The sequence below is a fragment of the Ricinus communis genome, chromosome 7 (assembly GCF_019578655.1).
Source record: "Ricinus communis isolate WT05 ecotype wild-type chromosome 7, ASM1957865v1, whole genome shotgun sequence".
Taxonomy (NCBI): Eukaryota; Viridiplantae; Streptophyta; class Magnoliopsida; order Malpighiales; family Euphorbiaceae; genus Ricinus; species Ricinus communis.
The window spans coordinates 29,118,969-29,143,844 of record NC_063262.1 but is presented as its reverse complement, the minus strand read 5'-3'; the positions used below and the strand labels follow the sequence as shown (position 1 = coordinate 29,143,844).

At 29.9% G+C, this 24,876-nt stretch overlaps 3 protein-coding genes and 1 pseudogene across 3 annotated transcripts; all 4 read right to left on the bottom strand.

Moving 5' to 3' along the window:
• Positions 1 to 17: 17 nt before the first annotated feature.
• Positions 18 to 4,575, bottom strand: LOC8263695 (annotated as a pseudogene).
• A 1,002-nt stretch (positions 4,576 to 5,577) lies between these two features.
• LOC8264895 (protein HEADING DATE 3A) lies at positions 5,578 to 7,477 on the bottom strand. Its single transcript, XM_002514738.3, has 4 exons — positions 7,124 to 7,477; positions 6,963 to 7,024; positions 6,455 to 6,495; positions 5,578 to 6,121 (listed from the first exon to the last, which is right to left on the bottom strand). The coding sequence occupies exons 1-4, from the start codon at positions 7,319 to 7,321 to the stop codon at positions 5,898 to 5,900; spliced, it is 525 nt and encodes a 174-aa protein (XP_002514784.1). The 5' UTR covers positions 7,322 to 7,477; the 3' UTR covers positions 5,578 to 5,897.
• Positions 7,478 to 15,803: 8,326 nt separating this feature from the next.
• On the bottom strand, positions 15,804 to 16,152 carry LOC8274227 (protein HEADING DATE 3A). The gene is made up of 2 exons (XM_002514739.1): positions 15,958 to 16,152; positions 15,804 to 15,866 (listed from the first exon to the last, which is right to left on the bottom strand). Exons 1-2 carry the CDS (start codon positions 16,150 to 16,152, stop codon positions 15,804 to 15,806), a joined length of 258 nt encoding a protein of 85 aa, XP_002514785.1.
• Positions 16,153 to 19,108: 2,956 nt separating this feature from the next.
• Positions 19,109 to 21,165, bottom strand: LOC8274228 (protein FLOWERING LOCUS T). The gene is made up of 4 exons (XM_002514740.3): positions 20,936 to 21,165; positions 20,750 to 20,811; positions 19,746 to 19,786; positions 19,109 to 19,622 (listed from the first exon to the last, which is right to left on the bottom strand). The coding sequence occupies exons 1-4, from the start codon at positions 21,131 to 21,133 to the stop codon at positions 19,402 to 19,404; spliced, it is 522 nt and encodes a 173-aa protein (XP_002514786.2). The 5' UTR covers positions 21,134 to 21,165; the 3' UTR covers positions 19,109 to 19,401.
• Between the last annotated feature and the right edge of the window lie 3,711 nt (positions 21,166 to 24,876).

Below are 24,876 nucleotides of genomic sequence, written 5' to 3'. Positions count from 1 at the left end.
TTATATTTTTGGCGCGTTCAATTTGGCAGCCCGCGGGTCTCTGCCTTGCATTTTCTTCTGACACGTTGGTGCTTATTTTGTTTTCCGGATGCTTGATCGTTGGAAGCCAAATTGACAATGGCAGAACCTATCGGTTTAAAATTTAATCCATTAGTCAAATAAATTTCTTAATCAGGTTAGAATGGCTTCCAATGCTTCTAAGATGCAACCCCGTCAATAATTCTACATTAACCGACTCTATAAGCACACACGTGTGTCTGAGTGCAGAAAAGGTGAGAGTATATCAGCTCTCTCTTTTTTTCTTAATTGTACAGTGCATAAATTTTTATTTCTGCTTCTACACATTTCTTTAAAATTGTACCGTTTTAGTTTTTCTTTTTAAATTATAATAAAATAAGTTTATATAAATTTATTTTATTGAATAAATTTTTATATATTTTTATAAAAATTAGTCATTTATTTACGTGTTACACTACTATTATAATTATTTTACTATCACTATTTGAAAGATTTATTTTTAACGTATGAAATTCTTATTTTTTTAATTGAAATAATATAAATTTAAAATCAATATATATTATATTAAAAATAATATTTTAAATATTTTTTCATAATAAGCTAGCCGTTCACCCTGTATGTTGTACTACCGTTGTAATTATTTTAATTATAATAATAATATAAATTAAATTTATATATACAATTAAGTGGATTTTTAATATTTTATAATTAATTAAAATATTAAAATTTAATAATAAATTCAATATTTTTAATGTCTTTATTAGTTTTTATATTTTAAGGTTTTATCAATATAAAAATGTAAATAAATTAGAAGAAAAATAATAAAATTATATATAAATTTGAATTTTACTTGTAAATAATAAGTAAACATATCAAAATTAAAAATCATATATATAAAATATAGCAACACATGTTAAAACGTTTTTATTATACTAGATACATATTAAAGTTCTTTTGTTCATTTACATGTACTAAAATGTTCATTTTCTATATGTATATCCATTAGATGTAATATTCTATTATAATTAATTTTATTTGTATTTAAATATTCATTATCTATGAACTTAATATTTATTATGGTAATATTCATGTTCATTTCGTTTAATGTTTTATTCATCAGTGTTAATATTAATGTTCATTATCTAGTACTGCAATGCTCATTGTATGTATATAATATTCATCAATACTCTAAAATAAAAATATTGACTATTTATGAAAGTTTTTATTGTTTTTGTGATGCATATTGAAAATATTTTATGATTGATATAAACATTCATTATTTATAGGCATAATATTCATTAGTTTGTCAATGGATATTCGTCATTGATGAAAATAATATCCACTAATTCATTCAAATCAACATATATATTATATACATAATATAAATCGTTCTTACACAATTGGTAAATAAATAAAAAATATCAAACTAAAATTATATCACAAATATTTATATTGTGATATACATATATTTTCAACAAAATTAAGTTAATAAATAATGACCATTTAACGTTTCAACAAAATTAAATTAACAAATAATGAATGTAATTTTTTTTAAATTACGTCAGTATCTGACCCGCATCAATGTTTGACGCATGTGTAAAACTTAAAACATAAATTTGTGTACAAGTAAAACGATGTCGGATAGACCTCTAGGTTCATAAAACTATGTAGATAGATATCCATCTTATAATTTCTATACAAATTCCAATTATTATAATATGGACCCCAATCTATGAATCCATAACACATGTGTGGTGTATTTTCTTTATAAGATGTATGATGTATTCTACTTTTAAAGTGTATAATGCAATGACTTTTTTTCCCACTTCTTCATTATTTTAAAATTCTTTAAATTATAATAAAATAAATTTATAATAATTAATATTATATTAAAAATTATGCATAAACTTGAATTCTACGTGTCAATAATAAATATAAATGTTAAAAATAAAAATCATATATATCATAATATAGTAACACATGTCAAAAAAAATTTATTAGACCATATACATATTAATATTTCTTGTTCATTTACATGTACTAAAATATTAATTTTCTATATGTATAATGTCCATTGGATGTAATGTTTTATAATAATTAATTTTCTCTGTTTTAAAATATTCTTTATCAGTGAACTTAATATTCATTATGGTTAATGTTCATGTTCATTTTGTTTGATGTATTATTCATCAATGTTCATTGTCTGTATATATAATGTTCATCAATATTCTCAAATAAAAATATTGATTATTTATAAAAATTTGTATTATTTTTATGATGCATATTAAGAAATTTTTACAATTGATATAAACATTCATCATGTATAGACATAATATTTATTAGTTTGTCAATAGATATTCATCATTAATGAAAATCATAACAATAATTCATTCAAATGATATATATAATATAAACATAATATAAAATCGTTCTTACATATTTGGTAAAAAAAAAAACATCAACCTAAAGTTATACTACAGATATTTATATTGTAGGATATATTTTTTTAACAAAATTAAGTTAACAGAAATGAATATTTTACGTTTAAATAACGAACATTCAATACATGTGTAATGAACATAAATTAATAAATATTTAATATAAAATCAATAAATATAAATTATTTTTTTTAAAAAAATTGCATCAGCGTTTGACGTACTGTCCAGCCTATGACGCATGCGTCAGCGTCTAACTCGCGTTAGTGTCTGCCGCACATGTCAGATGCTAACGTAAATTTTTTTATAAATAAAAACAGTGCCGGATGGATCCCTAGATCCATGAAACTATATGGACCGAAATCCATCTTACAATTTGCAAATGGATTCCGATATTTATTTAAATAAGGTAAAATAAATTAATCAAATTAATTTAGGCCATGCTAAGTTTTGGTTATTTTTGACAAAAAGTATAACTTTGCTTTGTGTGTGTAATAGTATTGAGCTTGAAATTAATGATAGGAGTTGGTTTAGAAGATACACACATATTTTATATAAAAATATAATAAAATTTCAATAACAAAAATATCCATAAGATGTGAGGAGCTTATTATGAGTGATCCCAGAGGGCAAAATGAAAGTGGAAATATGAATGGATTGAGAATATAGATGAGGTTAAGGCCTTCTTCCGCCTGTGGCAGTTAAAACATAGAGCAGGAAGTCCAATATTATAGAGCTCAACAAAATCTCTAGTGTTGAAATACTGGCGCCAACCACAGACTGCTTTCCTAATTGCTTAAATAATATGAACACAAATCTGTGTATCACAACCGATGCTCTCGGACTCTCTTGCCCTATTGTTTGTACATGTACAGCATCAAATATTCAATGCCACATGCATCTTATAAGGTTTGCCCTTAGAGTAGCTGGAATATCAGTCACATACACTCTTTAAATTAACGAAAATGAGAGATTAATAAGTCAATTATATATGCATATATATACATACTTTTAGACGTAAATTCAATTAAAATTATCAATGAAATGAAATTGATTTTCATTTAACTCTGAAATGAACTTTTCTACTAAAATAACAGATGCTAGTTGTATGAAAATTGTTCCCCCTTAGGCATCCTGACCAGCAATAACAGGTTCACGGTATTCCTATATATGTAGCAATAGTTTCAGAGTACACTATGTAGGACCCGACTAGGAGCAGCTCTATACACGATGCCACAAACCTAGTAAAATCCTAAGTTACTTTCTTCGAGTTCCTAAACTAAACCCCTTCAATTCATTCTTTTACTTTTGAACACAGAGATTAGATTGATCAACTCGGAGAAGGAGAAGAAAAAGGGAAATTGTAGCTAGCAATTGATTTTATATAGAGGCTGAAAAAGAAAAAAGAAATTGAAGTTATAAAGCCAGAGATAAAGAGACGTACGGCAGGTATGTGTTTTCTTTAAGCAAACATCACAAACAGTGGCCATATGGTGACAGCTCTTATACATATAAACATGGTCCCGTCTCTCTTTCTATGTTTAGCTATTTGCAGGTTTGGTATGTCTCTTATTCATTTTTCAATCAAGTGTAACTTACCAACTATATGTACCCCCCATTGTCTTTCTCTAATACCTTTAACATATATGATCGGAATTCTTCTGGTCATGAATTTGAAGTTTGTGGATGACACTCGAATTATATAAGGTATGTGCGAGGAAAAAAAAAGAAAAAAGGCAACTCAGAAGAAGAAGAAAGAAGTTTTGTGAAAGAAATAATCTTAAGTACGTATCAGTGCAAGTATTCTCTAAGAATTGGCTCGCTCGGGCTAGGTGCGTCAGGATCTACCATAATCTACATACAAGGAAAAATCCTATTAAGAACCCTGGACCAAAGAAGAAGAAGAGGAAGGTGATGATTTACCAAAGTACAGAAGGTCCTTGAATCATCTCCACTGATATCAACCCTAGGTTGGTTGACAACTTGGGGAAGGCTTGAGCTCACAGCCGTTGTTAACCTCTTTGTTACTGTAAGCAACCTGGAGAGAGATAGATCTTGTAAAAGGGTCCAACACATCCCCTGCCACACGCCCAACAACAAGAGGGTCACTATCCCTAGGCATTATAATGAACCACTATCGTACTTAATTGATTGGGAGTTTCGCTTGGTGGTTTGCTACTAGCTAGTATATATACATACACATATAATTTAAAGGGATAAAATAGGTGCTTATATAGTTATGTGGTATCCGGAATTACTTTCTGTACCTATCAATACTCTATGGGTTAAATGCTGGATGGTACCTAAACATTGGGTACCATCAGCAAAAGGATCCATAAAAATCTTCTTAGGGGCCCATATGCCATGCTGAAACTTATACTAATTTCTACCATTTAAAAGAATAATATATAAGAAGTTGGAGAACTAAATTTAACAATAGAAATATATTAACACAAGTCTAAAAGGATCTGAAATCAAATATGAAGTTTGACAATTTTTAAAACATCACAAATTCAGAAGTATAACCAAAAACAACAAATTCAAAATTGGTACCCTTTTTGGAACAAACTCTAAAGTTTCATGCTTCATTTACCAAAATAACGTGCCTGCTGATGTATCATTTTATATGCAGAATATAGTTGAAGTACTCTTTCTCCGATCACCACCTCAATAAAATCAGGGTGGGGATGACCTCTTGTAATATAAAAATTATAGAAATAAAACAAAAATAAAATACAACGTGTATTTGGTTTGGCTAATCAATGCAGCTAGCCGATAAATTAAACTGTTTATTAACAGTTGTTGTTAACGTGTTAAATAACCATTGAGAATATAATTTATGTTTAAATGGATATTATTTTATTATACTATTTTCCCATTATACAAATCAAGTTTTATAGATAAAAGGGCAACTCAGTTGCATATAATTTGATATTCAAAATAAATGTGAAAAGATTTCATAATTTTGCACAGAAGCACATAATTTGATTAAAAAAATGAATTTAAATTTATGAAAATAAGAAGTTGTTTTTTAGAGAATGAATATCAAACATTGATTATCATATATTTAAATTTACTGTTTTTACATTTTAGTGATTTAGATGAAATTTGTGTGCGGGGAAAGTTGACTAATTGAGCACATGATAATTTATATATAAAATTCTGAAATCTGTAACTGTAGCAAATGCCAAATACATGTAGAAATACAACTTTTATGGCCGCATCCCATATTCCAAGGCATTGAGACATAATATAATATATTATAGAAATATATCATCTTCCCTTCTTTTCTTTTTTTTTTTTGGGGGTTTTTGGTTTCTGAAAACATCAAATGATTGAAAAATCTTATTGAAATAAAGTGGAAAGGAAGCTAATGATTGATAGAGGTCGCAGAAGGAAGCTAATTATAATTTGTTTAAGGCATCGGCGTAGGCACGAGCATGATCATCTCCTCCTTCCACCGCATCCTGTCTCCCTCTGGCAATTAAAATAGACTGCAGCGACAGGCGAGCCAAGATTGTAAAGCTCAGCAAAGTCTTTAGCACTGAAGTTCTGGCGCCAGCCAGGTGCATACACTGTCTGCCTCCCCAGTTGCCTATACAATATGAACACGAAGCGATGTATCCCCACCGTTGGTCTTGGGCTTTCATAACAGACCACTTCTTGTCCTGCATGTCATATCAAGAATAATTTCCAAACAACACTGGAGAAGAGTAAACCAATTTGGATTTATCTATGGCGTGAGAAAAGTTTCCAATTCTACTCTCTCAATCCACCAAATATTATCTCAGTGGTTTTCTGATGAACTTAGAAAAGAAAATGATGGCACTTACTTGCACTAATACTATATACTAATTAAGGGGCACTATGTAATTCAAATGTTATACATTTAGAGCATTCAATCATTTGATACTAATTACTCATCTTATGTACAGGTTATATATACATTGATTTGAAATATTATGAACAGTTGCTATATTGTTAACGTTAAGCGTACTGACCGAAACTTGCCCCTGTCATCGCAGGTATATCAGTCACCAGCCTGCAATGTAAAATTTCAAGACCAAAATAAATTTGAGAAAAGATGGAACACAGACTATATATCTCTCTTGATGCATGACATATTATATATGCCATTTTCATGCACGAAGCAAACACACAGCGGGAATATGATATATATATATATATTGTGGATATCACTGCCACATTTCTATTTCCATTTAACTCTAACTACACATTTAAGCTTCGCTCCATCATTAAGCTGCAACTATGTGTTATGTTAATTAATTTGTCCTGGGGATCATATATGGAATGGAATGGAAGAGGATGGAGGAGGTAGCTAGTATATATGATCAATCCCAGCTTAAATTTAGGTGTAAAAGGATCATAATTCAGTAGGGTCGTAATTACTTTTGTGTGTATGAAAAACTAAGCAAAAGATTAATATAGAGAACATCTCCAATGTCTCTATCTGTGAGTGAATTGTGTTTGAGTTGAGTATATACATACCAATGCAAATATTCTCTCAGATTTGGATCACTTGGGTTAGGTGCGTCAGGATCCACCATAACCTACAACGAAATATTAAGAATCTCCCTCACCTAATCAATAACCTTCAAAAAAAAAAAAAAAAAAAGAAGAAGAAGAAGAAGAAGAAGGTAATGATTTACCAAAGTATGGAAGGTCCTCAAATCATCACCACCAATATCAACCCTAGGTTGGTTGACAACTTGATAGGGTTTGAGCTCACAGCCATTGTTAACCACTTTGGTACTGTAAGTGACTTGAAGACTGATAGACCTTACAAACGGATCCAACACCTGCCCTATCACACGCCCAACTACCAGAGGGTCTCTATCTCTTGACATTATGAACTACCTAGCTATTACCACTTTGCTACTTGACTGTTGATGATAGCTTACTTGGTACAACAGTTATTTATATATTCTTCTCTGCTGTCCAAACTCTATCTCTTCTTTTCTTTTCTTTTTTGTTTTTTTGTTGGTGCCATCAAAAGAATCTCTCTTTACCTTTAAATCAATTCCAAACCCTAGAGACAAAAAATATTGCATTAACTTTAAATTTTCTTTTAGGTATTTTCCTTTTAAAAGTATTTTGAGGGTGAATGTTTCGACTTTTATAAATAATATTATTCATATGAAGAAAATGAAGACTTAAAAGTGAGTTAACAATGTACTCTAAAATCTCAAACTTATGCTTCAGCTTTTGTTTCTCATGTTAATGAACTATGAGGAATCAAGAAAAGGAAAATTTCTACTTTACTTTCTCACGCAAAATGTCATCGGGATTCTTAAGCATCAACCATTTCATCAATTGACCCTTGTAAGCATTAAATATTGAACAATTAAGTGATGTATTTTTTATTTTTTAGTGATATATATAATCTCTAATACTTTCTCTCAAATATAATTGAGATTTGATTTTGACACTCAATTATCACTTGAAATTAAATTGAAATGTAACAGTAACACCGAACCTAGCCGCTGGAACTACACATCCATTTGAGAAACTGAAAATTTAAGAAACTAGGTCAATTCTGTTCTATTATCATATTAGAAATTAAATTAAATTTTGATTTAAATGAAAGTGAAGGGAACGAGTGAATATAAAGCCCAACTAATAAAATTGGGTCTAGGCCCAATCAATATATAAATGACTATAATCAGTCACTTGGTTGGTTGGACCTTAATTTTTGTTGAATTTATTTTTTAGTAATGTGAAATTTCTAATATTAAAAACTTTCTCTATTCTAAAATAAGTGTCATTTAAAATATGGTACAAAGATTAAGTAACTTATTAAATAATTTTATTTATAAATTCTTTATAATAAAGAGTCTATTGAAATTTTATTTTATTAAATGATTTTTTATAATAAAAAATTTAACATACATATAAATACGAGTATTCATCCTAATTAAAATCTTCAATCATGAGCTTGGCCCCAACACCAGATCTAGTTCATCTTAAATCTATTAATTAAAAGTACACAAAACGTAGGTTCCTGAAATTTTCAATTCTATTTTATTAAGGTGTAATTTTTATAATTTTTTTAACTTTTGTATTAATGTTCTTACAATATAATTAATCAATTAACTAATATGTCTTTTTAATTGATAATAACTTAAAAAATATATAATTATTATATTAATTAATAAATTACTTTTCTAATTAAACAATAATTTTCAATTATAAGAAGAATATATTAATTATATTTTTAAAATTAATTTATATAAATATAATTAATAAATTTACAAGATTTACTCATTTATACAACATACCGTCAAAACTTCTTCCAAGGAATGGGCTAGCCTGGGACATTTCTCAAGAACAATATGAATCTCATTCTTTCTCGAAAAGACATTCTATTTATATTTATTATATTTATATATTAATTATTAATTATTAATTTTATTTTCTATTTATTTTATATTAATTTATTAATTCTTATTGTCAATTATATATGTTTTTATTGAATTATTACTATATGAATTTAATTTAGTGTTAGTCAAGTTTTGTACATATAATTATCTATTTCTAAATAAAAATTAAAAATATTTATAATAAAAAAGTAACAACAACAATTGCACAATGCAGAGGTGATTATATATGTAATTTGCAAATTCTTTCTATTATAATTTAATAAAACCGACTTATTAAACAATATGAAGACAAAACTCCATTTTTCGATTACCCTACAAATTCAATATTAATTAGCATAACTCGCTATAATTTTTTTTTTTGTAAATTTAATTATAACTAGTCGTTTATTCATGTGTTGCACGATCGTCATATCATTTTGATTATAAAATTAAGTTAATAGATATAATTTAATAAAGATTTTAATATCTAATATTAATTTATAATATTTTAAAAAATAATAGCAAATGAACTATTTCTAAATATTTTTAATTTTTAAAATTTTAAAATTTTATTAGTGTAATAATATAAAAATTCTTTTAAGAATATCTATTAATTAATTTAGTATTATATAACTTAATACTATAATTGATATTACTATTTTTAGGATTAAAGTTTTATTATCTAATTAATAAACTAATTTATTATTACATATAATATTAAAAATATAATTTAAGATGTTATTTTCTAAAATTATAATTATTATCTAATTAAATAAATAATTAATTATTTAATATAATATTAAAATATAATTAATATGTTATTTTTTAGGATAGAATTAGTATCTTTATTTAATTAGAAAACTAGTTAATATAATATTAGAATATAATTAATATACTATTTTTTAGGATAGAATTAGTATCATTATCTGATTAGAAAGCTGTTTATTTTTTTGATGAATTTAAGAAACTATTTATTAATTAATATAATATTAAAATATAATAAATATATAATTTTTAGAATTAGAGTCAATTTTTAATTAGGAATGTAACTTATTAATTAATAAATTACTAGAAAAATTATAATATTATATATAAGCTTGAATTATATGTGGTAAAATAATACATATATCAAAATAAAAATTATACGTGTTAAAAATTAAGCACACGTATTAAAAAGATTTTAAGTCTCATATATATATATATATATATAGAGAGAGAGAGAGAATTGGCCAAGTGTATATTTGGATATTTAAATTTATTTATTTGGTTATTTTAGTACTTTAATTTTCTTATATAACTTAATAGACACGTTAACTCTTTTTGTAATATTTAAACAATTTCTTGACATGTAGCTTAATTTAATACGGCCACATATACAACATACAAGTACTAAAATATTATCAAAAAAGAAAATTTAGGTGTTTATTAAGCTAAAACGAAAATTAAAAGTGTTTAATAATGTTTATTAAGTTAAATTAAAAATTTAGGTACTAAAGTAACTAAATGACCAAAATTTAAGTGTTTAAATATGTGTTCAGCCTTATAATTTTTTAACATATGCATGTATGATCTAATATAGATGGAAACCATGCAACTAAAGACTTAGAGGGTGTTTGGTTTAAAAGTTTGATGTAACTGATAGATATTTGTCACTGAATAGTTATATTAAAGCGTTTGATAAAGCCTTAAGAAACAGCAGCTGATAGCTGATTTAGTTCAAATCAACTGCTAATTCTATCAGCTCTATCTTAGAGTTTTTTCTTATGAGCTGATAGCTGATTTGATTTTTTATTTATTTGGACACTATTATCCTTGTTAGAACTTATTAACAATAATTTACTTTAAATTGATCTCATATAATTAAATTTTATATTTTAAAATAAATAATTATTATTCTGAAATTATTTTTAATAGTTAAATAATTATAATATTTAAGATTATTGTATTTAAAATTAGAAATTTTTATTAGTAGAATTTAAATTTAAATTTATACTTTTAAAATAATTTTTATAAATATTTTTAATAATAAATACAATTGAGTTAAAAAAAATTAACTATAAATTTTTTAATTTTTTTTAAGTTATTTTTATTAATTTGTGTCATTGAATATAGTATTACTAAATAAAATATATTCAACGATAAATTATAACTTCAATGGTCATTTAACATACTAATAACAACTGGCAATAAAATTTTACCAAATGGTTTAATTTATCAACCATCAGCTGCATTGATCAGTTAAACTAAACAGGCCCTTAATGTGACACATAATAGGTGCATAGCTCAAGTGTTTGAGCTAGGACTCATCGAGTTCAAATCTCTTTTAAAAAGAAAAAAGAAGAAGAAAATAAGACATAAATGCGGGTTAAATGCCCCGTCGATACCAAACCTCGCCACTTTTATCAATTTGGTACCAAAGCTTTAATTTATTTCTTTTTGGTACCTCTCCTATTATTTCTGTTACTTCCGCCAATACCAATGAAGAATCCGGCAGTTATTTGCTGATGTGGCTGCCGAAATTATAAAATACCACAGACCTGTTGCCACATATGTTGCTGACTCCTTTACTTTATCCTAGTCAGCAAATAAATAACCCTAATCTCTTAAAATAAAATCAAAATAGTTTATGATTGATGTTAGAGATGGAAAATACGAAAATGGAAATCCCATTCAGTTGGCCCTTGTAGATTTCGACACAACCTGATGCAAAGCTAGACCTTGCAAAGCTTTGTTATGCATTATTGGTGCTCTTCTCTGTTTGCAAAAGTCCCCTACTTGCCAGCCTTGTATGAAGGACGTCGTTAGAATGCTTATTGTTGCTTCGAGCTGATAAGGACGAAGATGACAATGAGTGGTTGCTGCTGCGATTGATTAAAATTTAAAATAGAGATGGAGAAGAGCAGTGAACAACGGTTGCCGCTGCCTGTGCAGATCTACAGAGATGAAGAAGAGATTTGATTTTGTTTTAAGAGATTAGGATTATTTATTTTCTGAGTATGATAAAGTAAAGGAGTCAGCAACATATGTGGCAATAGGTCTGTAGTATTCTATAATTCTGGCAGCCACATCAGCAAATAATTACCGGATTTGTCATTGGTACTGTCGGAAGTAACAGAAATAATATGAGGGGTAATAAAAAGAAACAAATTAAAAATTTAGTACCAAATGAATATAAGTGGCAAAGTTTGGTACCAGCGGAGCATTTAACACACATAAATGCCCACTACATATATTACTTAATGGAGATATTATGTTTTTCTAGGTATTGATGGGCAGTTGAGACGATGACTTATATAGTTGGCCATACTAAATAACAATAATAAATATTGGATTTGTATATTTTGAGTATAAAGTATAACTTTGCACAAATTAATTGTACCTTATATAAATATATGCTTATTAAGAAAGGTAACAAACAAAACATAAATAGAAACTTAAAGAAGAGTCGAGTTAAGGGAAAAATTGTATTGGTAGATGAAAGAATAAGGAATCCTGGTGCATGGTACCGACATTGTCAAAAAAATGGACCCCTTGTCCTCCAGGCATATCGAAGTGTTCAATTTCGGTGCAAGCTTTAAGGAATCAGCAGCTCAGCCAAGCTCTTTAGCTGTAGCTGTAGCTGTCAGGGATCGATAGTGGTGGAAGGAAGAACCTAGTAGAAAGCCAGCATACTCTTCTTTACTTCTTCTGGAATATGTGGTTATTCTAACTAATTATAAAGCAATTAATAATGGCTATTATTAATTTGATTGTTTAAAACTTATTATTAATTCAACATCAACAGCTACAAATGCTGTACATATTAGCAATTGGAAAACTAAGAGATCTATTCTTCCTTTCTGGGCATGTAATCGTACCCTTTTTCTTCTTCTTTTTAACCAAATGCAGATATTTATTATTAATAAAAAAGGGCATGTAATCCTACCCTTCTCTATTGTACTAATCAATCAGCGATACTTAATTAATGATACACTAATAATAACTCACAAAATTAAAATTAAAGAAAAAGGTCACATGATGAAATGAAGACTGGGAACTCAAAGTTCTAGTGGGTCTACATTTGGTTATATGGTTGATGAAAAAGAGAAGGATCGGATTCTGTTGTTAATTGATGGGCTAGTTTTCAATAATATTCATCCCCATATTTGAACTCCTGTCCTTCTATTTTTCGAACATCATCAACTCCTTGAAAATAAATAATAAAAAAATCTTCACCTAGTGTTAGTTTTATATATATATATACCAAAAAAACCAATATTTCGGCTGACTGTCTGAATACATATGATATGTGTTAAAAAAAGAGGACACGATGGTCACAAAGATAGAAGTTGGAAGATTCTTTAAGAAGGCAATGAAATATAGGGAGGAAACCTAAAGTTAAGGAATAATAAGGGAGGAATATATAAACATCCGTATATCTTCTATTTGCAGGAAGAATTTGCATTAGCATTGCTGGTGCTGTACCACTTTCAAAAGCAACTTTATCTTTCAATTAATCTGATGCTCTTCTTTTTTTTTTCTTTTCCTTTTGCAGTCAAGGTACGTACGATGTGGGTATTTGGTCCAATCCAGGGCAGAATCTTGGATTTCCATTCATCCTTAAATTTGCTCTTCTTGATTTCATTTCTCTTTTATTTGCGAAAGAAACATATCGTGTTAAATAATAGTTGTTTCAATAAGAGTAACACTGATGAAATAATAAGGGAGGTGAGAGATTTGTTGAACATGTGATTGTGATAGTTATAGGAATATATAAACATCCGTATATCAACTGGCTTGACAGGGATCGAGAGTTTTGATGGATTGACACTTCCCATCAGCCTTTTTTTTTTGCTTATATATATATATAGTTTAGGTAAATAAGAAAGAATAACTTAAATCTAATAAAGAATTACTATATATAATGCCATCTAAGCTTTGCCGTAAAGACTAGTAATCATAAACATTAAATCTATGAACAAACCCTAAAATCTATTACAATTCAAGCTCTTAGGTTTTATAAGCCCATAAAATACTCGTTCCACTTTCTAGGAGTCCCTTTAGTATGTGTATTATAACGTGGGAACCCGAAGCTTATTTCTGCACATGCCCAAACAGCAATACTCCATTCATCAATCATAAAACAAAGCGGGCAATTTTAGATCGACAATAATATCCATATCGTGATGAGTTGCTCATACGGAGTTGAAAGAAGAGGTTAATTCTAAGCTCTACCAAGAAACAACATGCCATCTATTACCATGGAACCCTAGCTAGTAAATCCAAAAGGTATTCATAATTTCCTTTTACACATGCGTGTGTGCGGATTGATCCACAAAGAATTGAAGAGAGACACTCATGTAATGCTGAAAAGGTGTTGGAATCAAGTAACTAAAAACACTCAGAGAAGTATGAATAATTTCGATAGTTTATTATGCAAAATTATGCTAGTATATATAGCCTTACAAAGGATAAGCTAATGAAAAGAAAATCTCCACTACGTTGAAAGTGGAGGTTGTTACACACAAAAACAGAAACAAACTTGAAACAGTCTTCTCCTATAATACAAGAGATTATTTCTACAACTAATCAACTTGAAATACTAAGTCTTAGTACTCAACAATGCCTCTTCTAAACTGGTTGTGGTAACAATCAGTTTACCCCATCACAAACTCCAAGTTTTTTACTAAGATTTACAAATGCATCCAACTTAAGCGGCTTAGTCATAATGTCCGCAAGTTGTTCTTCTGTTCCACAATGGACCATCTTGAATGAAAGGAAAATCTCCACTACGTTGAAAGTGGAGGTTGTTACACACAAAAAAAAAAAAAAAACAAACTTGAAACAGTCTTCTCCTATAATACAGGAGATTATTTCTACAACTAATCAACTTGAAATACTAAGTCTTAGTACTCAACAATGCCTCTTCTAAACTGGTTGTGGTAACAATCAGTTTACCCCATCACAAACTCCAAGTTTTTTACTAAGATTTACAAATGCATCCAACTTAAGCGGCTTAGTCATAATGTCCGCAAGTTGTTCTTCTGTTCCACAATGGACCATCTTGAATGAAAGGAAAATCTCCACTACGTTGAAAGTGGAGGTTGTTACACACAAAAAAAAAAAAAAAAACAAACTTGAAACAGTCTTCTCCTATAATACAGGAGATTATTTCTACAACTAATCAACTTGAAATACTAAGTCTTAGTACTCAACAATGTCTTTTTTACTAAGATTTATAAATGCATCCAACTTAAGCGGCTTAGTCATAATGTCCGCAAGTTGTTCTTCTGTTCCACAATGGACCATCTTGAATGAAAGGAAAATCTCCACTACGTTGAAAGTGGAGGTTGTTACACACAAAAAAAAAAAAAAACAAACTTGAAACAGTCTTCTCCTATAATACAGGAGATTATTTCTACAACTAATCAACTTGAAATACTAAGTCTTAGTACTCAACAATGCCTTTTTTTACTAAGATTTACAAATGCATCCAACTTAAGCGGCTTAGTCATAATGTCCGCAAGTTGTTCTTCTGTTCCACAATGGACCATCTTGAATGAAAGGAAAATCTCCACTACGTTGAAAGTGGAGGTTGTTACACACAAAAAAAAAAAAACAAACTTGAAACAGTCTTCTCCTATAATACAGGAGATTATTTCTACAACTAATCAACTTGAAATACTAAGTCTTAGTACTTAACAAAAGGAACAGACAACAAAATATATATATATATATATATATATATAGTTTACTGCATGCAGCTTATCAAAAGAAGAAGAAGAAGAAGAATAAGAAGAAGAAGATATATAGGTAATTGCTGCTTTTCTACCACTTTATAATGAGTCCATATATCCAGTGCAAGTATATATTTCTAACTCAAGTATATGCATGTCATGTGTGCATGGGAAAGAATCAAAAGAGTAGATGCATGCTATTCTGTGTGTGAGAAGTGAGAGCTATAGAAGAATGTGAAACAAAGTCTTAAATACTAGCGCAAGTATTCTCTCAGGTTTGGATCACTTCGGCTAGGTGAATCAGGATCCACCATAACCTATAAGGGAATATAATTAATTAATTCACACATAAAAACCAATCAAATGTGCATGCAATGTATCAAAGAAGAGTAAATCGTGCTCATTTACCAAAGTATAAAAGGTCCTTAAATCATTTCCGCCAATATCAACCCTAGGTTGGTCGACAACAAGAGAGGGTTTTAAGTCATATCCATTGTTAACCTTTTTGTTATTGTAAGTGACACGAACATAGATAGATTTGGTGAAGGGATCCAATAACTCCCCAATTACACCCCCAACAAGAGGATCTCTAATTCTTGGCATTACAGCAACCCACTTTTTTTACTTTCTACTTAATTCAGTGTGTTTTCCTACATTCAATGACACACAAATGCCTCCTTTTATAGTATTCTTTGCTATCAAACCTTTTCTTTTCTCTGCCTGTTTTCAAAATCTGCATGTCTTTATCATGAGAACTTCTTAAATGAAGTTAGTTCGCTATGTCATATAATTTATGATGTGTTGCATTTACATTGGTTAGGACATAACTGTCATTGATTAACTATGATTGAAAACCGACTAATGAAACACAATAAACTATAAATTCTATACCACGTGGCATCTTTGTAATGATAAGTCCATAATCAGAATAAACTTCAAATTGTTCCTCAAACTTTACAGTTGGACCCAATTTGATAATTTTAATAATATAAATGGTTACTAAATTTTATAGTTAGTTTCATTTTATTCATAGAATTTTAATTTGTTTCATTTCAATCATTTAATTTTAATTTTAGTTACAATTTAGTCATTTTTATCAATAGGAAATTGACATGTCATATTTTCTTTCTTTATTACTCTTTTCTTATTAGTTATTTTTGCTACATATCAATCTTTAATTTACGAGGTAACTAAGTTGAAATAAATTTAAATTTAGATAACTGAAATAAGACAGATAAAAATTTGTGATTAAAATAAAACTAAATTCAAAATTAAGTCATCATTTATATCATTATACCATTTAAACATACATTTTCTGGAGACACTTTGCATGTTGGACACATGTATAATATTCCAACGTTATCTTATTCAACTTATTCACAACGTGTGGAGTATAAGCAGGAGCATGATCTAAGAAATCTAGTGGGTTGTTCTTCTTCTACTTTCACTGAGGCTGACGTGATATTCCAGCATCAGACATGACATATTATATTATATAATACATTCTTTTGTTATGACTATACCTTGCAAAGAGTTTACTGATTTTGAACTTGCTATATCCGGGGTGGAGGCAGAACTTGAAAGAGGAGCGGAAGATACTGGGCAGGCATATGATTTGAGTTGTGGTATTTTTGGTTTTGGAAATCCATGTTTTCAACCCTAATCCTCTAACCAGAGGAAAGGGATGGGAAAAAAATGGTTATGTAATAGAAAAGGAATGCAGGCAGGAAAGCAAAGAAAGAAAGAGGAGAGAGGCCTGAATCTAGAGAAAAGAAAAAGTAGAATATATATGCAGCCACGTGAAGCGAAGTGATCAGCAGGTACATGTAATTAATCAATCCTGAGAACAAATTCAGACCGCAAACTCAAAGCGTACAGTGGGCATATATTATTTGACTTTTCGATTGATTGGACGATGAACAGAATTTTGACCGCTCTCTTGTCTTGTGAATCTAATAATTTCACTCCTTGTCATATATATATATATATACACACATTCATTCATGATAACAAGTAAAGATGGCTCTCTTACAATTCCCATATTGATGCTGCTGATCTTTTGCTTTCTTTCTTGTTTATTTTGGTTACAGTGGAGTATATTTTGGTATGACCACTCCTCCTCCTTCCAACACACTACAGAATCTTTTGAATTCAATATCCTGAATATCTATCGTTAAAGTTTTTGGCGTTCGGTGTCTAAAGAAATCTTGTTTTTGAGTGTATACAGTGGAGTATATTTGGTATGACCACTTCTCCAACTCGTTGCAGAATCTCTCCTTACAATTTTTGCACTCCTTCGGTGGGTAAAGAAAAACAGCACTAAGCAGGGTTTTAACTATCTATACATGTATGAACAAATCTGCTTCTTCAGATTGATGTGTTCATGTCATTGCCGGCTTAGTGAATTTCTAAGAAGTACCACAAAGAATTAATATATTAAGGGAATTGCCATGGGTTATATCCAATTGCTATCTCAACTTAATAATCACAAAAAAATAATACCTTAAGTCACACTATCGATGAATCAAGTGTAAATACTTTTATACTTTTCGGCCGTTTTGTGTTTATGTGATAGCCATATTTTTTTCTCTAGCTTCCATGTACATAATTAATCATAGTAAGTCTAAAAATTTTAATCCTTCAATACAATTGCAAGGTTTGGGTTCAAAGTAAAAGAGCTGAGAGAATGTTCAACATCTAACAAGGATTAGTTATGTCCAAATAAGTGGTAATGTGGTAGTTAGTGAGAGAATCTGGCTACCACATCATTATATAATAAATTGAAAGTGTAATCTGATTTATTGTTAGTCATTTATGTTACCAATTTTTGTAATTATCAAGTTGAGGTATTAGATGAGTAAATAGCTATAATTACAGTACCATTTACGCATTTTACCCGAATTACCATCCTGGAGAACTTGTTTACAATAATCTCTTTCACCTCTTTTGATTTTGAATCCGATTCTCTCGAGCAGTCAAATTAAAATTGATGTCACAACCAAAACCCTAAATTCCGTGGTGCCATCTTAATTGGATTCTTGCTTTTTCAAAAGCTTTCTTATGCTTGAAAACCAGAATTAGCCCTAGTGAACAACAAATGCGATTATTTGGATGTAATTGTATTACACAACTTCAATATTGGTATTGATATAATATCAGGTTGGCTTCTACTGATTTCTTTAATTGCACAACCTCTCCTAGATACTCTTTGTGTATTTTGCTTAGAGTTTTTCTTTATACTAATGTTTCTCTGCATGTGTTTTAATGACTATAGATTTCTAACTAATTGCCACTTAATTATACATCTAAGCAATCATAAATAATTATTAATAAAAAATAAAATATAATTAAAATAATAACAAAGTTTAGATTAGAAATTGTCAAAATCAAATCAATATAAAGATATTCCCTTGAGTCGAAATAAAGAAATTAGCCGTACATAGTGACTAAAAAATAACCAGAAGATGAAATAAAAATAATTTAGCTACTGTTCTCAATTTAAAAGCTGTTGTCAAAATAATAAACCTAAAATTATAATGATATATTTATATGCCAATACAAAGAAAATCTAAAAATAGTTCATAAATGTGTCTAATCCCATTTACTTTGCGAGCTACTGGGCTCGAATTATTTAAAAAAATTATATTTCTTGAAGAGTAGATCAGTTTAGGCCTTTAAATTACCTCAATCGGACCTCTGTAGCTTTTGATAAGACCAAAATACTGAGACTAATCCAAACGAAAATAGACTGCACATTGTTTGATTTCGATTTAAGTTTTCTCATCCTTAGCAACCTGATATGAAGTTGACCCCTTCATAAGAATTGTAGTTTGGAACGTCCTCTAACAAATATTAAGGCCTCCTTCCACCACAACGATTCTCCCTCTGGCAATTAAAATAAACAGCAACAACAGGTAAGAGATTGTAGAGCTCGGCAAAGTCTCTAGTGTTGAAATTTTGACGCCAGCCAGGTGCATACACTGTTTGCCTCCCCAGTTGTCGAAACAATATAAATGCGAGACGATGAATCCCTATCGATGGGTTTGGGCTTTCATAGCAAACAATCTCTTGCCCTACAACAAACATCCATCGTAATCATCGTCACCGACCATTTTACACTTGTTAAATAATATTCATTTACAGCACTAGTGTGTATATATATATATATATGTATGACATGGGTTTGCGGTAATCACCAAACATTGCTCCCGTAGTTGCCGGAATATCGATTACCAACCTACGAGATTCATATGAAAGTTGAGATTAATGGAAAAAGAATAAGTAAGTGTATAAAGAATAAGACCAAGTTTTTGCTTTTCAAAGACTAGTGATGACCATCGACATTGAATCCATGAATGGTTCCACTTCCTCTGAATCCCTTATGTATAACGTTCAAACGCGTGGCAGCCAAAATGCATATCTGTGTCTTTTCCTTTAACTGTTCTTTTTCAATTATCCAACACTTAACTAAGAGATATTTGTCACTTAAAGTTAATGCATGTGCATGTTTTGTATTTATATGTATTTTCTATTTATTTTTAAGAATATTTTACATCCGACTATTAAATAAATACATATCTAAATCATATTTTATATTAATAAATAGGCATCACTCTGTCTATTGATTTGATATATCAAAACTAAGTAAATATTGTGTTCATTTTTATATATGCACGTGCTCCCAGTGGGATTTCAACAGTAATATCCATCAATGTCATGACTTGTGCAAACAAAGCGGACACTTCTACATCCAATGAGATTTGAACAACAATATTCATGTAATGAATTGATCGCTCATATGAAGTTGAAAACGAAAAGGTTATAAGCTGTTCCAAGAATCAGCATCTATATATTATCCAATGAAATCCAAAAGGTACGTATTTCTTCATTTATTCCTTTTACACTTCGAAACATGCGAGTGTTCGGATTGATCGATAAAGTTAATATTAAGCTAAGAGTAATAATTATTGAAAAGAGATGACAACATATTTGTCACGACGACAACTGATGGTGGCACTACAATATCTCTCTTCCTCTGCAGCTTCTTAGAAGAAGAAGAAGAAAGCTTATTGGAACTTAAACATTCTAACTCATGTTTGTATGGGAAAGAACTAAAAAGATTAAAAAAAAACAAAGTTAACTGCATGCTAGCCATTCGTGTGTGAAAGGTGAGAGCTATTGAAAGTGAAACAAAAAGTACCAATGCAAGTATTCTCTCAGGTTTGGATCACTTGGGCTAGGTGCATCAGGGTCCACCATAACCTATACGAGAATGAATATAATTAATCACACTTAAAAACCCATCAAATGTGTCACATATTGTATCAAAGAAGAAGAAGAAGAAGAAGAAGAAGAAGAAAGAAGAAGGGTGGGCGTGATGATTTACCAAAGTATAGAAGTTCCTTAAATCATCTCCACCAATATCAACCCTAGGTTGATGGACAACTTGAGATGGTTTTAAATCATATCCGTTGTTAACCTCTTTGGTACCGTAAGTAACACGGAGAGAGATAGATTTAGTGAAGGGGTCCAACACGTCCCCTATCACACCCCCAACAACAAGAGGATCCCTAATTCTTGGCATCTCAGCACCCCAATCTTTGCACTGGCTACTTAATTGTGTGCGTTCCTCTACTTTTCAGGACACACAAACGCCTCTTTATATAGTGCTATGCTATCCAGCTTTATTTTCTTTGCCCATTATATCAGAATCTTCCTTTCTTTGTCATTTGATTTTCCTTTTATTCCCATATTAAACAATCTCATACTTTGGATATATATTAGGGGGTGGGAAAGGAATTATTAGCATTTTAAAGATTAAACATGAATACCTCAAATACCACTTTTACTTTGTAGTGAGAATTTATTTTTAGTATCCAGAATTAATCTAACTGATATATAATGTGTCGGATAGGATCTTTGTGGACGGTGAAACGCTACCTTAAAAGTCTTAACGCAGTTGTATATCAAAAACTCAAAGGTAAGTTTAGCTCTTGTTAGTTTAGGCTTTCCAAATACTAAATAGAAAAGAAGAGTGCATGGATAGTCCTAGTCTAGAAACAAACAAAAAAAGATTTGCAGTGTTGCATGATCTTTTCCTTTCAGCTCTTCACTTTTTTGCTTTTATTTTTGTTGTTCTATTTGTATTGATCTTTCTCCCCCCCTTGTTTTTTTAATATATATACTTTGCAGAGCAAGAATCGAGGCCAAGAGTTCAATCTCTGATACAAACCTGCCATCTTGATAGCTTATTTATTAAGATTCAAATTCTTGTATATCCTAGGTTCTAATATACCATATCTCAACAAATTTATTAAGCTGAAAGCCTATAATATATATATATATTTTCGGGAAAGCCTCAAAAACAGCAGCTCATATATATTGAGTCTTCTATTACATGATATGATACACTCAAATCATGAAGCATGTAATCTATAAACGTGCAAGAGTAACATTTATGCATAATAACGTGAATAAATGATTTGCCGACACCTTTTATATAATGTTGGACATATCTATATTCCAACTTTATCATTATCCAAAGAAGTTATTCGTTTTCTTGTTGAATGTGAAAACGAGAGACTAGAAATCTAATTCACAATGTGTATTAATTATCAACCGAGTTAGACAGTGCATAAGTTTCAACTTAGACCTACAAATCTAATCTATTGCCTGGACTCACATTTATATATGTTACACCACAATATTACACAGCACAGCACTCTTTTTTCACGTTATTTAAATTATAAGCTTCTCGTAGAGTATGTATGACTTAAAGAAGAAAGATTTTGTGTATATGTAATTGTGTAATCATGTTTGATCTAATATAGGTAGCTACCACTTCTGATGACTGATGCTCTTCATAGGAGAAGCGAATAATCTTGTCTATGGGGCAGGGCAGGGCAGGGATGATCTCATTCCGGATTAATTGCTGGGGAGGTTAAGCAGCAGATCACAAGTCGTGTGGGAAAGTGACAACATCCGTAAGCATGAGATTGATGGGGTATTTGTTAATTATCTGTGCAAGTGCAAGTGCATGTAACCCTAAACAAAAAAAGAAAGAAAGAAAGAGGAAATGTAATGGAAAAGGTGTTCTTCTGGTTCAGCCAATAAGCAACGAAAGAAAGAAAGAAAGAAGTGGAGGTGCTGATGGTACAATATTAAAGCAGTAAAACACGAATATGAAAATTGTTACATCATTGATCATATGAAGCCACGTGAAGTGAAGTGATGATCAACGGAACAGCTCAGATTCTGAGTGCAAGGATATATGTGGCTTCCTCACGACTGAACAATAATTCTAAGACCACAAACTCAAAAGCCGCTGTGGGCCTGCATCACTTGTCTTCATTCAAATGAAAGGTCGAATTTGATGTCTGCGTTGCTCAATTATACTGACAATAAGAACAGCTCGTTCGAGTATAATATTTCCCTCTATTTAGAAACAAAAAGAAAAAGGAAAAACCAATATGGTTTGCCACAATTTTAACTTACTTATACCATGCCAGCTCTCTCTTTAGCTTTCTTTCTTGTTTTTCAGTACATGAGTGGAGTATATTTGGATATGACCACTCCTCAGTAAAGAACTTTTTTCAATAATTCAGCACTTTTATTAAACATCTGTTGTTTAATTTTCTGTCCTACGCCCGCTAGCTAAAGATATACATTTATATATATATATATATATCAACAGAATATACTTGGTATGACCACTTCTCCAACTCGCTACAGAATCTTTGAATTCAAAGCTTCAATTAAATATCTCGTTGTAGTTTTTTGCAGACCGGCAGTGGGTAAAGAAAAGTATCACCGATCAGGGTTTCAAAGGGAATTCAGGATTTCCATAACCCAACTCAACTGTAAAGATTTTTAAAATTGTATTTCCATAATCGTATAATAATATAAAATTTTTTGCCTCAACAGTCACGATCTTGCAAGATGGTTTGATTAGAAAATTCGAATTTACTGAAACGATTTGATACAGAACGAAATAATAAAATTTTAAATTTTTTATATTTATTTAATTAAAAGAATATATTTCTTCATTTACAGTTAACTTAAAAATACGAAAAGCATAAACAAATAAAATTGCATGTAACATGCTTATCTTTAATAACTATGTTGTAAAATTATATATTACATACTCACTTCTAATAGAGATGAATATTATGAGAATAGAATATAAAAACTTAATATTTATAATTTAAATAGAAATAAATATTATGAAACTAAATAAAATAAAATAGCGTAATGTTTCAAAGTTGTTTGACATTTGGGTTATATAAGTTTTGGTTTGGCTAGACTTGGACTATATTATATGCTAATAACCAATTCTAATTTGGTTCTTCAATTGGGTAGAAAAAAAAAAATTAAAACCGTCCACAAATGTTTTTAATTTTAGATATTTTCTGTTTGATTTTTCAGTACAATTTGGAAATTCTGAGTCCTAGCTCCACAAAATAAGGATTTGAATTTTAAGAATTTTAGTCTCTTCTTATATTTGTTCATGGAGTTAGTTTTTTTAAAGGTAATTTAGCCATTAAAAAATGGGGGCTTATCTATTAAAAAATCAAATCACATAATTGATTCAACAAGATCAAGTATTTTCTTTTATTTCATATATATATTTTAAATAAAGATTTATTGTTTCCGCTCTTAAGAATTAAGATTGTTGTGTGCATGTCATTGTGAGCCCTGACTGGGCTATAGTGAAATTCTAGGAAGTGGAAAGTGTATAAAGGCCAAAGGACTTTATTTCTATCTTGGGACAACAATCTCTTTCAGTTCTTTGGAGAAAAGCGTCTTATCTTTGAATCCAATTCTTCCTAGCAGTTAGTTGTGTCAAAAGAAAATTTTTTGTTGTCCTTTCTTAGGTTCTTGCTTGTTTAAAGTTTTCAAGTAAGAATTAGCCCACTGAAAAGGGAGGGTGGCTTGTCTCGCTATTCCTTTTCCTGTGGCCAACCCAACAACTATGGGCGTTCCACACTTCTACTTAACTAACTTTATTAAAAGAATTAGTAGTAAAAGAATCAATTATATGGACCATTGATGTAACAGCCTAATCTAGAGAAGTGGTCTGCTGTAGGCGGAAAGTAAATACCGGGACAACAATAAGATGCCTGGACAATGAGTGGTTTCTGGCAGATTTCTAAGATGACATCACTCTAAGGTATGGGGGTACATGAATGAGTCGAATTGCATATCATAATGGAGCAGGAATAGTTGATAGCATGTATGTAAAAATTTAGAATTAATCACATGAAGTGCCTTTTGATTGTTTGACTATGGAGTTGTAGGAACTTCAAAGTTAAACGTGCTTGGTTCGGA